This window comes from Eriocheir sinensis, chromosome 18 (assembly GCF_024679095.1).
Source record: "Eriocheir sinensis breed Jianghai 21 chromosome 18, ASM2467909v1, whole genome shotgun sequence".
In the NCBI taxonomy this organism is placed as follows: domain Eukaryota; kingdom Metazoa; phylum Arthropoda; class Malacostraca; order Decapoda; family Varunidae; genus Eriocheir; species Eriocheir sinensis.
In genome coordinates, this window is record NC_066526.1 from 11026040 (window position 1) to 11044549 (window position 18510).

Consider the following 18510-nt stretch of genomic DNA (forward strand, 5'->3'; position numbering starts at 1 on the left):
AAGAGTGGCAACCCAGATATTGTAGAAGTAGGGGTAGACAACGGACCAGCTGGGGACATGAAGCCATAGTCGAGAAGAATAAGGATGAGAAATATATTTGACCTTTTCACATCACGCTTAGAACTGATAACAAACAGACATCCCAAGTTACAGAGCGAAAACCCTGAAACTTAAAAAGTCAGGGCAGACGAAGGACCAGGTGGAGAGATGAAACAAGTCCTAATACACTAAATTGGTCCAGACTCCCCGACCCTTTTATTCAGACTCCCCCCGCGCTAACACTGACTCGAGCCTCCTTTCACCTAACCTTCTGCTCCGGAAGTGGGTCAGCTTGGCATACGCTGACTATAGATCTTATGCCGGTGCAGGATGGGGTACATTAACATCAGATAGAGATGGAAAACAATAGGAAAGGCCTTAGTTATGCATTGGACTATACATCAGCTCCCTCAGTTTAATGTAGGGTGACTATAGATTTTTCCGGAGCAGGATGGGGTACACTAACATCAGACAGAGGCGAGGAATAATGGAAATGGCTTTTATCTTGCATTGGACTAGAAATGGCTGTAGATAATGATGAAAGTGCTGGTTAATGACTCACTTGAAAACCAATAGCAGTCATATCATCCCTTTTCACTAATAAGAACAGGAGGGAAGGAAGGAGAAGGAAGGAAAAGACGGAATCTGCAGCGGAGCCCGACCAAACAAGAATAGACTCCAGCATGCAATAAGATCCCTGGCGTGGCACAACGGAGCGGTGTCTCTGGGCTGAATACAGTGTCTGGCATCATATAACTGCGAGCGTGGGCCAGACATAGGCGAGTAAATACGAGGAGAATATGAGGTAAAAGAAGAGGTCGTGTGAATGGCGGGCAACCAAAAAGACAATGGGAGAAGGCAAGGTCGTAATATCCTGTGTTTGTGTTTGTGTGTTGGAGCGGTGGGGGTCGGTGTGCGTGTGAGTGTGTTTAAACTCGATCCGTGCTACAAACATTCAGGGAAACTTATATTAACAGACTCTCTCTCTCTCTCTCTCTCTCTCTCTCTCTCTCTCTCTCTCTCTCTCTCTCTCTCTCTCTCTCTCTCTCTCTCTCTCTCTCTCTCTCTCTCTCTCTCTCTCTCTCTCTCTCTCTCTCTCTCTCTCTCTCTCTCTGTGACTCTCTCACTCTCTCTCTCTCTCTCTCTCTCTCTCTCTCTCTCTCTCTCTCTCTCTCTCTCTCTCTCTCTCTCTCTCTCTCAGGAATGTAATAAGTTTCCTATAATAATTTTTCATATACTCCTGATCAAAAATATTGTGAGCTTGTTATATTATGTAGCCGTTAATAAGAAAATACCGATGTTTTGTATGTTGTTAGATTAGAAAAAGGGAGTAAAGTAGAATATATATCAACTATTAAAGAGAAATAAAGGAAAAAAGGTTAACTAAGGAAAAAAATCAAGCACCCCCCCCACACCCACACCCACACACCCACACACAGACACAGACCCCCCCCCCACACACACACACAAACAAGTCAGCTCTTTCATCAACTTCAAATATTCATCCCACTCAAATTGGTCTGTGCATACTTAACTCGCCCTAATAAAACTTTCACGTCATATAAATTTTTAATCTATTATTTGTCACGGCGAGTCTTCTGTTCAATCAATGGCGATTTCTACCTCGATACACGAACTGCCATAACGTGAAATCCATTTGAAGCGTCCAGTGGTTGAAAAATACTAATAGATGCCCAGTATATGTCCAATTTGCTGGCATTCATTGTGTGGTGTGTGGTGTGTGATGTGTGTGTGTGTGTGTAGGGGGAGGGTGTGTGTGTGTGTGTGTGTGTGTGTGTGTGTGTGTGTGTGTGTGTGTGTGTACAGTGTGTAGCTTTAAGAGTCATCACGATTAAATTAACAATACATGGACCATGAATACATAAATAAAATCACTTAAGCCTGGATGGGGGACGAAATTACACCAGATCTCCCACGCATTTCCCAATACTGAGCGGGGAAGAGGACGGAACACAGGCACAGAAGCACGCGAGAACACTGCTGTAGGGAAGCTTAAGTTGAGTGGCGGTCGTTGGGCGGTACGCAGGCAGAGAGGATATACGTAACACCTCTACTTATGACAATGACGAAGGACGCGAAAGCAGGAAAGGGGACGGGCTAACAAGCACAACAAACACGCGATAACATTACAGAACGAAGGCTTAAATTGAGTGGCGGATGGAGAGCGGCGCACAAACAAGGCAGAAACACCTATACTAACACTTCCCTCTGTGACAATACCAAAGGACGCCAGAGCAGGGAAGGGGACGGAAACACAAGCACGACAAACACGCGAGAGCGCTACAGAAGGACTTGTGTGGAATAGCCTAAAGAGGGCGGCACACAGGTCGGGCAAAAACACCTATACTAACACTTCCCTCTGTGACAACACCAAAGGACGCCAGAGCAGGGAGGGGCAAGCAGGCACAACAACACGCGAGAAGATTGGACCAGGGCTTGCGTGGAGTAGCCTAAAGAGGGGGGCACACAGGTAGGGAAAAAACACCTATACTAACACTTCCCTCTGTCACAATACCAGAGGACGCCGTAGGAGGGAAGGGGACGGGAAAGCAAGCCCAACAAACACGCGAGAAGATTGGAGCAGGGCTTGTGTGGAGTAGCCTAAAGAGGGCGGCTCACAGGTCGGGGAGAAACACCTATACTAACACTTTCCTCTGTGACAATAATAGATAAACGCCAGGGCAGAAAAGGGACGGGAAAGCAATCACATGGCAAACACTCGAAATTGATGAACACAATATTGTACCAGGGCTTGTGTGGAGTGGCAGACGGATGGCGGCACACAGACACGTCAGAAACACAATACTAACACTTCCCTCCGTGACACTGAAATAGGACGGGAACTGACTGCAGGAGGGAAGACTTAAGATAATAGGGCGCGTCACAGTATCCGGGGCGTGTATGATCAGTAGCTAATGACTCCCATCTAAACACGATTGATTACAGGGCTCTTGTCTCCCTAAGTGTTCTGTTTATACAAAGGCTAATTAGAAAAAGATTTGGGGTTGATACTGATAATCTGACTTAATTAGGAGACAAAGAGATGATGGGTTAATTTTCCTTTCAATATTTCCATTAAGATGTGGATTAAGCTTAACTTATCACTCACTTGTATCCTGTATTTAGTATACACGATGCGAATGCTTCATATGTTATACAAGAGCTCGTCAGTTTACTAGGTATGAATATTGTTTTAAGTGACTGACTAAGTATATGTATTTAACCTTCATATTGCCTTCCGAATTCATGTTGAAACGAAGGCTAGTCGACCTACCATCCACTCCTATTGTAAATCTACTATATACAGCTCAAATGCCTCATAATACAAGAATTCGTCAGTTTACTAATCATTAACTTTTCTTAAATCGTAAAGGTAAAGTTCGGGGAATACACTATAGCTGCGCGTGGCCTCGGTGCTAATCTCTGTTAATTTGACCCTCGAATAAAAACTCATTACCCCGGGACACAGGGCAGGTTGTTAAAACACTAAGTAAATGTATTAAACTTTCACGTCTCTCCTAGGGTGCGTGCAGGGAGGGAAGGGTGCGGCCAAGGTCCCCATCTGCACCACCTCTTAATATAGACATGAAAGCGAGTTGGTCTTCATGCTGATCACCTGATATAATTAAGATGACACGAGGAGGCGATGGCTTGACTCTCCTCTTAATATTTCCATAAAGAAGCGGCTCTAAGGTGTCCAGCGAGGCGGAAGGGAGGGCGGGGCAAGCCGGGGATTGGAAGGGGAGGGATGGAAAGGAAGGAAAAGAAGAATCAAAATAAAGGAAGGCAGAAAGAAGGATATAAAGAAGTCATAAACCAATAAAGAAAGGAAGGAAAAAAGAGAGGAAGGAAGTTAGAATATTAAGGTGAGGAGGGGCAGTAGGAGGAGGAGGAACAGAGGGAAGGAGGGAAGGTAGGTGGGTAGGTAGATAGATAGATAGGTAGGGTAGGTAAGGAGGGATGGAGGGAGGAGGAGGAACAGAGGGAAGGAGAAAAGGTAAGTGGGTAGGTAGATAGATAGATAGGTAAGGAGGGGTGGAGGGAGGAGGGGGTAGAAGGGGAAGGAGTTTGATTAAGGGAGGAGGCACTTAATGAGACGTGAAGGGGCCGCGCGATGAGACACTGGAGACACCCTGGTTGGTATTATAAGACATTCTCGCTTCTCACATCACCTATTTCTAAAGGTCAAAGAGGGGATCAGTCGGGTTCTAATGAGTGTTTCTTCAGGTTCATGGTACAGAAGAAGGCTCACACTACCACCAGGGTCATAAAACTACTCCTGGAAATCCCCACAACTCCTACGAAAGCCTTGTCAAATATGTGTTCTTGGGTGGCGATACGTCTTGTAATTCGACCCTAAAGTTCTTTGTTCCCTGCATGGATAAGCTCAGGTGATAATGGGAAGACAGCAGTAACAAATGTACGGAAGTGGGGGTACTTTTTTCGGGGGGGTGTCGGAAGTGGGGGTTGGGGGGGGTTAGCGGAGGGGTGACGGAAGAGGGGGTAGCTGGACCCCCCCCTACCCTACCCCCCCTCCACAAACACACACACACACATCTTTCGCCTCCCCCCCCCCCCTCTCTCTCGGGCTAGCGTACGGAAGCGGGGGGGGGTGACGGGAGTGGGGGTGCCCAGCGGGGAGGGGGGGTGACGGAAGAGAGGATACTTGAAGGGTTAAGATAAGATCGCGGCGTCTTATCTTTCTCTCCCTCCCTCTTCCCATAGGCGCGCACACACACACACACACACACACACACACACACACACACACACACACACACACACACACACACACACACACACACACACACACACACACACACACACACACACACACACACACACACACACACACAAACACACACATATGTCTGTCTTTACACTGACACACACACACACACACACACACACACACACACACACACACACACACACACACACACACACACACACACACACACACACACACACACACACACACACACACAAAATCACTGAAGAATTATTATGATACCGAAAATAAAATAAAAAATCGCCATTGAACGTAAGCCTCGATAAGTTATGTAAGTTTTTGCAAGGTGTATTTTATCATTATCTTCTTATTTCTCATTTCTTAACTTGTTTCTTCTTATTTCTTTCCTCAACTTATATATATATTTTCTTTACTCCGGTTATTTGGTGCCATCTGACCCTAAACACTGCAGCACCAAGTCTTCTTTTTCTGATTTTGCATTAATTAATCTCTTATATCTCATTTCTTAACTTTCTTCTTATTTCTTTTCTCAACTTACATTTCTTTATATTTTCTGCCTGCTCTTCGGTGCCATATGACCTTAGACGTTCCCGCATCGAGTTTACCTTTTTCCCTAGATCAAGATAGCGCTCAAAACGAAGGCAACCCAGAAATACCTCAGTGAGTCAGCGAAGGGAAGGGAGAGAGAGCGATGTGAGAGGGAAAGTGGTACGGAAGAGACGGGGGAAAGGCATAAAGTGAAAAAGGATCATGCGCATGTGTGTGTGTGTGTGTGTGTGTGTGTGTGTGTGTGTGTGTGTGTGTGTGTGTGTGTGTGTGTGTGTGTGTGTGTGTGTGTGTGTGTGTGTGTGTGTGTGTGTGTGTGTGTGTGTGTGTGTGTGTGTGTGTGTGTGTGTGTGTGTGTGTGTGTGTGTGTGTGTGTGTGTGTGTGTGTGTGTTCCATTCCCCTCTGATTCTTGAGAAATCTGCGGTGAGCTCTGGAAATAAAAGACAGGACCAAGGGGGTCTTCTTATTTCTCGGTTGTCTGTCTCTTTCAAACATGGTAAGGTTGTATTCAGTGTAATTTTCTGTCTTCGCTGTGTTGAGTTTCACTGTATTGTTTTTTGCTATATGACATTACTTGATTATTTTCCTATTCGTTTTTTCTTTTTATTATTATTATTTCTCGGATGTCTATGTCTCTGTCAAGCATGGTAAGGTTGTATTCATTGTAATTTTCCGTTTTTTATTACAGTGCGTTTCGTTGTATTTATTTATGTATATGTTATTTTTAATTTCTTTTTCCACTTGTTTGTTTTTCTTATTTTCTGTTCGTCTACTTTTTCAAGCTTATTAGGACGTGTTTATTTTTTCTCTTTCCTTTCATATCTTGACTTCAACAGTCTTTATCCCACTGTAATGCAAGAGAAGTTACCATGTGGAGATATGAGAAAACTAGATGAGACAGAAATGCAATGGTTTTTGAGCGGGGTGGGTGGGTGGGGGGGGGGGCTAGGTCAATCAAGCAACCGATGGCTATTTTGGATATCTCATTCTGTGCGATACTGAGGCTGTCTCACGTGAAGTCATTGAGAAAACGGATGACCTCCCAATGACCATCAGAAGACACAATATCATCAATAGAGATATATCGTCAGCCGCACACGAATGGTATGAAGAAAACCGTCCAGCACCGTGTAAGAACATAAAATTGATTGGAACACATGTTGCTCAGGAGAAAATGCTGTTTGCTCTGTCCCTCCTTAAACTGCTTATTCAACTAGGCCGGGTTGTTAAAAAGTGCATGCTATTTATATGTTTAAGCAAAAGCACTTTCTTGCGGACTTCATTCAGGATAACATAGAAGCCCGCAAAAGTGCTACTTGCCGCATTATGTGGAATGAGAGTGAGCTGCAATTTGTGATTTTTTACATTTGAAGGTTGCATCTATTACAATAAGCTCCAATGTTATTGTTTCCTGATTTTTCATGGTCATGATGTTTTACTCCTTTACCTTTTAAAACCCGTATTTACAGAGAAGACAGTGAGTTTGTTCATTGTGACGTGTCGTATCTTCATCGGTCATATTGATTTTATTGTAGCCTTTAGAAAATTTTAACTTCTTCCAGGAGTGTGGGTTCAGCTAATGTAAGTTCGTTCTATATTCAAAACAGTGTGAGTTCAGCTAATGTAAGTTCGTTCCTTATACAAAACAGTGTGAGTTCAGCTAATGTAAGTTCGTTCTTTATACAAAACAGTGTGAGTTCAGCAAATGTAAGTTCGTTCTGTAATCAAAACAGTGTGAGTTCAGCAAATGTAAGTTCGTTCTTTATACAAAACAGTGTGAGTTCAGCTAATGTAAGTTCGTTCTTTATACAAAACAGTGTGAGTTCAGCAAATGTAAGTTCGTTCTGTAATCAAAACAGTGTGGGTTCAGCTAGTGTAAGTTCGTTCTATATTCAAAACTGTGTGAGTTCAGCTAATGTAAGTTCGTTCTATATACAAAACAGTGTGGGTTCAGCTAATGTAAGTTCGTTCTATATACAAAACAGTGTGGGTTCAGTTAATGTAAGCTCGTTCTATATTGAAAACAGTGTGAGTTCAGCTAATGTAAGTTCATTCTATATACAAAACAGTGTGAGTTCAGCTAATGTAAGTTCATTCTATATACAAAACAGTGTGAGTTCAGCTATTGTAAGTTCGTTCTATATTCAAAGCAGTGTGAGTTCTTTCAGTATGACTTCCTTCTATATATAAAACGTGCTCTTGTTGACATCAGGTCCCAGTAAAAGGTGGCACATGTGAGGGTACGCGGCGCGGGCTGTAGTATATTACCTGGCGATCCGGAGGCAATGATTGGAGGTATTGTTGGGAGGTGAACGCCTGGGGGGATATAGACGGCCTGTTGATAAGGGTGCTGGTGGTGGTGATGGTGTTGGTGGTAGTGGTAGTACTTTTATATGGAACTGTAGCCTTAGTCGTAGTAGACGTATAAGAAGTATCAGTATCAGTAGTAGTAGTAGTAGTAGTAGTAGTCGTAGTCGTAGTCGCAGTCGTACTAGTAGTAGTAGTAGTAGTAGCAATTGCAGTAGTAGTAGCAGCAGCAGTAATAGAAGTAGCAGGAATGGTAGTAGTAACTAGAAGGAGGAGGAATTGCAGTAATAGTAGTAGTAGTAGTAGTAGTAGTAGTAGTAATAGTTGTAGCAGGGGCCGTAACAATAATATACATTTAGGCGATAACATAATATATATATAATGATAATTCGTGACCCCAAAATAAAAATAAAAATAAAGGTTAAATTATAATATTACCTCTAGCGTTACATGAGTGTCTTTTAAACTTTCATCTTTAATACCTCTCGCTGGTGACGTAGATAGCAAGCTTTAAGAGACATACACAAAACAAAAAAAAATAAACACGTCGTAATAAGCTTGAAAAAGTAGACGAACAGAAAATAAGAAAAACAAACAAGTGGAAAAAGAAATTAAAAATGACATATACAGAAATAAATACAACGAAACGCACTGTAATATAAAACGGAAAATTACAATGAATGCAACCTTACCATGCCTGACAGAGACATAGACATCCGAGAAATAATAATAATAATAAAAATAAAAATAAAAAACACGAATAGGAAAATAATCAAGTAATGTCATATAGCAAAAAACAATACAGTGAAACTCAACACAGCGAGGAGGGAAAATTATACTGAATACAACCTTACCATGTTTGAAAGAGACAGACAACCGAGAAATAAGAAGACCCCCTTGGTCCTGTCTTTTATTTCCAGAGCGCACCGCAGATATCTCAAGAATCACACACACACACACACACACACACACACACACACACACACACACACACACACACACACACACACACACACACACACACACACACACACACACACACACACACACACACACACACACACACACACACACACACACACACACACACACACACACACACACACACACACACACACACACACACACACACACACACACACACACACACACACACACACACACACACACACACACACACACACACACACATGCGCATGATCCTTTTTTCTTTGCCTTTTTCCCGTCTCTTCCGTACCATTTTCCATCTCACATCGCTCTCTCCCTTCCCTTCGCTGACTCACTGAGGTATTTCTGGGTTGCCTTCGTTTTGAGCGCTATCTTGATCTAGGGAAAAAGGTAAACTCGATGCGGGAACGTCTAAGGTCATATGGCACCGAAGAGCAGGCAGAAAATATAAAGAAATGTAAGTTGAGAAAAGAAATAAGAAGAAAGTTAAGAAATGAGATATAAGAGACTAATTAATGCAAAATCAGAAAAAAAGACTTGGTGCTGCAGTGTTTAGGGTCAGATGGCACCAAATAACCGGAGTAAAGAAAATATATATATAAGTTGAGGAAAGAAATAAGAAGAAACAAGTTAAGAAATGAGAAATAAGAAGCTAATGATACAATACACCTTGCAAAAACTTACATAACTTATCGAGGCTTACGTTCAATGGCGATTTTTCATTTTATTTTCAGTATCATAATAATTCTTCAGTGATTTTTTTTTTTTTTTTTTTTTTTTTTTTTTGTGTGTGTGTGTGTGTGTATGCGTGTGCGTGTGCGTGTGTGTATGCGTGTGCGTGTGCGTGTGCGTGTGTGTGTGTATGCGTGTGCGTGTGTGCGCATGCATGTGTGTTCCTCAGGTCAGTCCTTAATGACCTGAGGTTTATTGTAATGACTTGAATCATTAAGACTTCAATAGGCGTGGCCTCAGATACATGGAGATGTCATCGATCCATTTTTTCCGCGATTTTATCTCGTATGGCCAGATGTGTGTGTGTGTGTGTGTGTGTGTGTGTGTGTGTGTGTGTGTGTGTGTGTGTGTGTGTGTGTGTGTGTGTGTGTGTGTGTGTGTGTGTGTGTGTGTGTGTGTGTGTGTGTGTGTCTGTGTGTGTGTGTGTGTGTGTGTGTGTGTGGTTGTGCGTGTGTGTGTGTATGCGTGTGCGTGTGCGCGCATGCATGTGTGTTCCTCAGGTCAGTCCTTAATGACCTGAGGTTTATTGTAATGACTTGAATCATTAAGACTTCAATAGGCGTGGCCTCAGATACATGGAGATGTCATCGATCCATTTTTTTCCGCGATTTTATCTCGTATGGCCAGATGTGTGTGTGTGTGTGTGTGTGTGTGTGTGTGTGTGTGTGTGTGTGTGTGTGTGTGTGTGTGTGTGTGTGTGTGTGTGTGTGTGTGTGTGTGTGTGTGTGTGTGTGTATGCGTGTGCGTGTGCGTGTGTGTGTGTGCGTGTGCGTGTGTGTGTGTGTGCGTCTATGGGAAGAGGTAGGGAAAAAAAGATAAGACGCCGGGAACAGGTGCGCCGCGATCTTATCTTAACCCTTCAAGTATCCTCTCTTCCGTCACCCCCTCTCCTCGCTGGGCACCCCCACTCCCGTCACCCCCCCCCCGCTTCCGTACGCTAGCCCGAGAGAGAGGGGGGGGAGGGGAAAGGCGAAAGATGTGTGTGTGGGGGGGGGTCACCCCCCCCGCTGACCCCCCCAACTCCCCACTTCCGACACCCCCCCGAAAAAAATACCCCCACTTCCGTACATTTGTTACTACTGAAGACAATGTTAATAACGTAATGTAGATATAAAGTAAATAATGTAAAAAATAATGTAAAGTTTGTGAGGAACGAAAAAAAATAGTCTCTTTTTGATGTGTTTTGAGTGTCTGTCTCTGTCTGCGTGTGCTTGTCTGCTTGTCTGTCTGCCTATCTGTCTGTCAGAACGTCTATTAGTGATTTAGTTAGTTTGTTATTTCTTATCTGTCTGTTTCTTTGTATGTTTTTTTCCGTCTGTCTGTTTGTCTGTCTCTCTTTTTCTATCTATCTATCAATTTATCCTCATCCTCCCATCTGTCACCCAGTAGCATACACTTCTTGAGGTGTTGCTGGATCAAGGTTAATAATCCAGGTGTTTGCTTGGATAATTTAGAGTAACTGAGTAACTTGGGGCATTAAGAGAGTGTGTCGCTTGTTATTTGTTCTTCTCTCTCTCTCTCTCTCTCTCTCTCTCTCTCTCTCTCTCTCTCTCTCTCTCTCTCTCTCTCTCTCTCTCTCTCTCTCTCTCTCTCTCTCTCTCTCTCTCTCTCGCTCTCTCTCTCTCGTAAGTTTGTGTGTTACAGAGAGAGAGAGAGCTTGGCGCAAGTCCGTGTCGAATTAGCGAAACTTTTCATCTGTAACATGTTTGAAATTGATGTATAAGTATGATAATGAGCTAACAGAAGGAGGCAAAGTTCCATAATCTCTCTCTCTCTCTCTCTCTCTCTCTCTCTCTCTCTCTCTCTCTCTCTCTCTCTCTCTCTCTCTCTCTCTCTCTCTCTCTCTCTCTCTCTCTCTCTCTCTCTCTCTCTCTCTCTCTCTCTCTCTCTCTCTGTATGTCTATGAATGTATGTAAGTATGTGTGAATGTATGTGTGAATGTATGTATGTCAATATCTACCAATTTCATTACCTCTCTACCACCCCAATACAAGCTCAAAGGGCCAACGAGACGGAGATGTGCACCGCCGCCATGCGTAGCTATACCCTATGCTCCCAACCTTACCTTCTACCGTCCCCGTCCTTCCTAACACCTCCACTAAAGCTGAGTCAACATTCTCCTCCCTCGTTTCCTCGGCGCTACGATTTGTGCACCTCGTAAACCTTTCCAGTGACGGAGATGAGCACCGCCGCAACGAGCAGCTATACCCTTTGCTCCCAACCTTACCATCTACCGTCTCCCCGTCCTTCCTAACACCTCCACTAAAGCTGAGTCAACATTCTCCTCCCTCGTTTTCTTGGCGCTACGATCTCGACCCCTCGTAAACCTTTCCTGGCCCGAGCGCGGATAGATCTCAACGCCCTCACACCCTTAATAAAGACCCCAAGCTCGCCCCTCTCCTAGGTGTGGTGATTCAGCTCCCTCGCCTCGCCTGCACGTGTAGAAGTCGCAGTTTTCACGCGCTCAGGTACACGGTAAGCACGACAGTAAAACGGCCCACTTGCGTAATTTGAAAATGAAGTGCAAGCTCTTACTCTCACTCACACTCTCTCTCTCTCTCTCTCTCTCTCTCTCTCTCTCTCTCTCTCTCTCTCTCTCTCTCTCTCTCTCTCTCTCTCTCTCTCTCTCTCTCTCTCTCTCTCTCTCTCTCTCTCTCTCTCTCTCTCTCTCTCTCTCTCTCTCTCTCTCTCTCTCTCTCTCTCTCTCTCTCTCTCTCTCTCTCTCTCTCTCTCTCTCTCTCTCGTGCCGGGAACTTTTAGGTTAACTATATAAAGTGATAAATTGCGATTTCTGTATAATTACCAAAATGGATTTAAAGATACGTATAAATAATGGAAGTATAAGAAAAATTAACGTGTATTCAATTTCCGTACAGATAAGAAAGAGAGGAAAGCTGAAGAGACATACAGACATACAGACAGCCAGATAATCAGAGAGACAGACAGACAAACAGAAAGACAAAAAGAGAACCCGTAAGGCAATCAATCAGTGGCCTATGGAAGTAGCAACACACAAAAAAGAGGAGAAAAGAAATGGAAATCTGAGATAGGAAAAGCCACAAAATGCTTCGCTACCACTTACCTGATGAAGAGGAAGATGACGAGGCCGTTCCCGACGAGTCCGAGGGTCATGATGACGAGGTACAGGGCGGTGATGATGACGTGGCACAAATGCGAAGGGGGTGAGTAGGTCAGCCAGTGCGGGTTCACCACACACTGTAGCGCCTGGTCGGTGATGACACGTGACCAGACGGGCGGCATCGGCTCCATATAGGAACAACGGAAGGGAAGAACCTCACCTTCTCCTCCTGAACCTCCTCCTATTTCCTGTCCACTCAATACCCCTTCACTTTCTCCAACGGGGCTCATTTTCACTCCCTTATCCAGCGGGAGAGAGCCATTTTCAAACACCTCGTTCATGACTGTCAGGTTGTCGGACTTTTCCCCGTCCTGCGGCGCCTCGTTGCTCCGCGTGCCGCAGCTCACCATGGCCTGCGAGAGTGGACCCCGAGTTGCCGCCGCCGCCGCCGCCTCCGTTGGGTCACTTCGACGGCGGGACTGCGCGAACTCACGAAGAAGAAGGCCGGGTGAAGGCGTCTGGTAGTAAGAGGAGGAGGAGGCGAAGGAGGAAGAGGAAGAAGATGATGACGAGGAGGAGGAAGATAAGGGCAAGGAATGGGAGGATAATGAGGAAGAGGACGAAGACGAAGATGAATACACAGGAGTGGAGATGGAGGAGGTGGAGGAGGAGGAGGAAGAGGAGATGGAAGATGATAAGGATGAGGATAGTAATGACGAAGGTAATGGTGAGGTGGAGGAGGGAAAAGAGGATAGAGATGACGAAGACAATGATAATGATGGTGATGATGAGGAAGAGGAAGTGGAAGAGGAGGAGGAAGTCACATCTACCATCACAGTCTTCTCTTCACCATCCGCCAAAGTCTCAGTGGAGCAGTTTAGCGCCTCCACAAGCTCCACCTCCACATCTCTTGCATCCTCCACTTCCACGGTCCTCTTGAAGAAGGTCCTTATGGATGGTGGCGGCGGCGGGTGCTGGAGGGGTCGTGTGGGGCCGAACTCCATGGTCTCGGGTCTCATTCTGGCGCTGACGGGGATGGTCTCCACAGCCATACGGAGGGGCAGGAGGCACATCGTGAGGCGCACCAGCAGGCCTCTCCGGGCCATCACGAGGGTCAAGGCAGGTCAGACCACGGTGCCGCGCGGGTGTTCGCTGCTGCTGCCCATCGCTCCTGAAGGGGGAGAGACATCGAGGGTTCTTAGAGGATGGGGGGAGGCATGTGTGTGTTTGTGTGTGTGTGTTTGTTGTGTGTATGTGTGTGTGTAATTACGCATATAGACAGATAGATACACAAATAAAATAGGTATACTGATAGATAGTTGTATAGATAGAGATATACAGAGATAGGTAAAGATAAATACATACTGATAGACATAGATATAGATATAGACAGAGAGAACAGATATGGATAGACACGAGATGGATAAATATGTAGATAGATAGATCGATGGACAGATGATATAGATAGTCTGGCAAGCCGGAACAGTGCGTGGGGGACCATAATCTGAATTTCATTAAGACGGAAAGAGTTGCAATATAGAGAAGAGGCCGCCATCAGGTCCAGACGCCGAGTCCATCATTTACTCTTATGACTGCGGAGTGTGGATGGCGGCGGCGGCGACGAGGATGCATATGAATGATAGTCGGAACAGTGGCGTGGTTGTGTGTGGTACAGGTAGTGATGTAAGGGACACATAGGTAGGTGGCACGTGTAATAGTGTGTGTGTGTGTGTGTGTGTGTGTGTGTGTGTGCCAATGTATTTTCAGTTTCCGTCATAATGCTTAGGTAAAGTCTAGGCGTTTGGGAATTAATAAGCTGGCGTTGAGATCCGCTGAAAGGGCTCCGGCAACCTCGCCCCAGGAGACAACGGAGATAAGAAGTTTAGTAGTAGTAGAAAAAGTTGTGGTGATAATAGTAATAATAATAGTAGTAGTAGTAGTAGTAGTAGTAGTAGTGGTAGTAGTTGTTGTTGTAGTAGTAGTAGTTGTAGTAGTAGTGGCCGTGAGTCAAGTGTCCATTCCGTTCCCGCTGAGTTTTGTGTCGCCAGCTCTGATATCTCTTTCCGGAACCGCTGATGCTAATAATCCCTATCCCCCGCCGCTTTTTCTGCGCCGCGACTCCTGATTAACCTCCACCGTCCAATCGGAAAAGGTTATCAGCATCTACAGGAAAAATTGAACCGGAAAATATTGCACCGAAGATCAGATATAGGGAAAAATATTGATTAGGAAAATGTGTAGCCTACTTTTGGAGATACGATGAACTTCTACAATTGGGGCTTCAGTTAAGTAGCTTCCCCGTGATGCCGTCTCTTATAGGAAAGGACGAGAATCCGACCTCTTAAAGATGAAAAGGAAAAACTAATACTGTCAGGGGTTGTTTCCCTCTAAGTCGAACGAGGAGAAATGAAGAGACCTAATCTCCTTCCCTTTAATCCCCTCTTCTTCTCTTCTTTTCATTTCCCTTCCCTTCCTTTCTCTTCCTTTCCCTTCCCTTCCCTTCCCTTCCCTTCCCTTTCTATCTGTTCCCTTCCCTTCGTTTCCCTCTCCTTCCCCTCCCTTCCTTTCCCTTCCCTTCCCTTCTTTTCCATACCCTTCCTTTCCCGTCTTTTCCCTTCCCTTCCCTTCCCTTCCCTTCCCTTCCTATCCTTTCCCTTCCCTTCGTTTCCCTCTCCTTCCCCTCCCGTCTTTTCCCTTCCCTTCCCTTCCCTTCCCTTCCCTTCCCTTCCCTTCTCTTCCCTTCCTATCCTTTCTCTTCCATTCGTTTCCCTCACCTTCCCCTCCCTTCCTTTCCCTTCCCTTCCCTTCTTTTCCATACCCTTCCTTTCCTTCTTTTCCTTCCTTCCTTCCTTCCTTCATTCCTTCATTCCTTCCTTCCTTTCCTTCCTTCTCTTCCCTTCCTATCCTTTCCCTTCCTTCTTTTCCTCTCCTTCCCTCCCTTCCTTTCCTTCCTTCCTTCTTTCCATACCTTCCTTTCCGTCTTTTCCCTTCCTTCCTTCCTTCCTTCCCTTCCCTTCCCTTCCCTTCCCTTCTCTTCCCTTCCTATCCTTTCCCTTCCATTCGTTTCCCTCACCTTCCCCTCCCTTCCTTTCCCTTCCTTTCCCGTCTTTTCCCTTCCCTTCCCTTCCCTTCCCTTCATTTCCCTTCCCTTCTTTTCCCTTCCATTCGTTTCCCTCACCTTCCCTCCTTCCTTTCCTTCCCTTCCTTTTTTCCCCTTCCTTTCCCGTCTTTCCTTCCTTCCTTCCTTCCTTCCTTCCTATCCTTTCCCTTCCCTTCGTTTCCTTCTCCTTCCCTCCTTCCTTTCCTTCCTTCCTTCTTTTCCATACCCTTCCTTTCCCGTCTTTCCTTCCTTCCTTCCGTCCTTCCTTCCTTCCTTCTCTTCCCTTCCTATCCTTTCTCTTCCATTCGTTTCCCTCACCTTCCCCTCCCTTCCTTTCCCTTCCCTTCCCATCTTTTCCATACCCATCCTTTACCTTCCTTTCCCTTCCCTTCCCTTCCTTTCCCTTCCCCTCTCTTCCCTTCCTATCCTTTCCCTTCCCTTCGTTTCCCTCTCCTTCCCCTCCCTTCCTTTCCCTTCCCTTCCCTTCTTTTCCATACCCTTCCTTTCCTTCCTTCCTTCCTTCCTTTCCCTTCCTTCCTTCCTTTCCCTTCCTATCCTTTCCCTTCCATTCGGTTCACTTCCCTTCCCTTCCCTTTCCTTCCCTTCCCTTCCCTTCCCTTCCTTTCCCTTCCCTTCCCTTCTCTTCCCTTCCTATCCTTTCCCTTCCATTCGTTTCCCTCACCTTCCCCTCCCTTCCTTTCCCTTCCCTTCCCTTCTTTTCCATACCCTTCCTTTCCCGTCTTTTCCCTTCCCTTCCCTTCCCTTCCCTTCCCTTCCCTTCCCTTCCTATCCTTTCCCTTCCCTTCCCTTCCCTTCTTTTCCCTTCCATTCGTTTCCCTCACCTTCCCCTCCCTTCCTTTCCCTTCCCTTCCCTTCTTTTCCATACCCTTCCTTTCCCTTCTTTTCCCTTCCCTTCCCTTCCCTTCCCTTCCTTTCCCTTCCCTTCCCTTCCCTTCTCTTCCCTTCCTATCCTTTCCTTCCACATCCACTTCCCTTCCTTTCTTTCCCTTCCTTTCCTTTCTTCCTCTCCCTTCCTTTCCTTCAGAAAGAGCATACTAATGGGCGTAATAACTGAAAATATGCAATAAAGGACACATGTACAGCGTAGAGACGGGTAAGTAGGTAGATGGGTAGGTAGGTATATGAACTACCGACAGCGTAGAGTTGGAGTGAGAGACTGAAGACGAGGTTAGTAGGTTAGTTGTTTACTTAGATGCGTCGTTAGGTATGTGTATGGGCTGGCTAGTTAGTTTGACCGACAGGCAGACGAAGAGCTGCTTCCTTTGCTGTAAAAAGAAAGAACGACACTTAGAAACAACAAACGAAAAATTGGTAAAGTTTTAGTGTGCTCGAAAGATCATCTATTCACCCATCCCTTCCCTGTCTTCCTTCAGAGCTAAGTCACCCCGTTCCCTTGACTCCTCTTCGCCTAACCCACCCCGTGCTTGAAAGATCATCTATTCATCCATCCTTTCCCTGTCTTCCTTCCGAGCTACGAGTAAGCCACACCGCTCCTCTGACTCCAGCTCTTCGCCTAAGCCACCTCAAAGGGCAGTCCGTCAGCAGCCTCTCTCACCGTTCCTGCCTCCTCTGCCTTCCCTTTCATTCAAGCTCCCATGCTCGCTCCCATTCCCCGCCCCACCGCCAAGACACAACCAAAGAGCACAGACGTGTTTGATGTACATGGATCTCTCTGTACCACCGCCACCACTACTGCTGCCTCTACCACTACTACTACCGCCTCTACAGCTACAGCCTCTACCCACACCACTAACGCCGCGAGGGACATGGATAGTGGTGCTGGTAAATTTATGCTTGATATTCTCACTTCGAAGGTCTTTTTGCATACCGTGTTTTTATATGAATATACAGACACGACGGCGATCTTTTTTGGCTAACATTTTTTTTTCACTTTAGCTGCCTCCATTACTATACAATAATGACAGAGCAAAAGTTTGAGCCAAAAAGGATGAAAGAAAAATAAGAAATACTCACTGCATGCTACCCCTGCAAAGAAAAAGAGAGCATTTGGCAAAGAGCTGTAGAAAATAACTCCAAAAAAAGGTGGTGCATTACACTTAAGACTTTGAAGGAACTTACGATACAGGGAGATGAATTTACCTAAACCCATAACGTATTCTGTTTCCACATCACTAACAATAACAACAATAACGTCCACGGTCATCTACAAATACCAGAACCCCAAGGGAAAACAAAAGCTATAAGAAAACAATAAAAAACAACGAAGCAATAACGGTATACCCAAACTCACTCAAGGACCTATATGAAAACCCGAATGTTCCAGCCCACGAGCCGCCAGCCAGAAAGTCTCCCCTCCGGCGGGTTTATCCAAGGGCTCCTCGTGCGCCTCCTCTCCGCTGACCTCAACCCTTCACATGAGGGGAGTCAGCCAACAACAGGGGCCAAGAGTACTCAGTGTAACGATCGAGTGGAGGCCCCTTTGTATTGTAGGGCAGAGTTCTTGCGGGAGTAGCGGGAACTTCACATCAAACGGAGTCTAGAGAGGGATGAAGAGAGAGATAGAGAGAGGAGGAAAAAAAAGTTATTGAGACAGAGATGGAGAGAGAGGAAGAGAGACGAGGTAGAGAGATTCACATATAGATATACAGAAAGACAAAGACAGACAGAGGAGGAAAAAAAAAAGCTAGATTAACCGATAGAGATAGAGAAAGAGGGAGAGATACATACGGACAGAGACAAAAAGAAATGAAAAACACATACAAACACATACTTACAGGCAGACAGACAAACAAACAGGCAGATAGAGGGGCAGTAAACCAGACACATACACATACAGGCAGACAGACTGAGGAACAAATTTAAAAACCTTTCACAACCATTTTCAATTCGCTTCATTTTAGACTCCTCCTCCACGCATCCCATTTGCCAATCACTCGCTTCACCAAATCCATCCCTTCCTGCTTGTCTTCCCCTAAAAATACACTCACGCACCCACCACGGAG

General features: G+C 45.3%; 1 protein-coding gene across 1 annotated transcript in view; it reads right to left on the reverse strand.

The window, feature by feature from the left end:
- Nucleotides 1-13619, reverse strand: part of LOC127000299 (uncharacterized) — a 54901-nt gene extending 41282 nt beyond the window's left edge. Inside the window, exon 1 of the mRNA XM_050863837.1 lies at nt 12430-13619. Within this exon, the coding sequence (XP_050719794.1) occupies nt 12430-13532 (1103 nt within the window). The 5' untranslated portion in view covers nt 13533-13619. The remainder of the gene's footprint in view (nt 1-12429) is intronic.
- Nucleotides 13620-18510: the final 4891 nt, after the last annotated feature.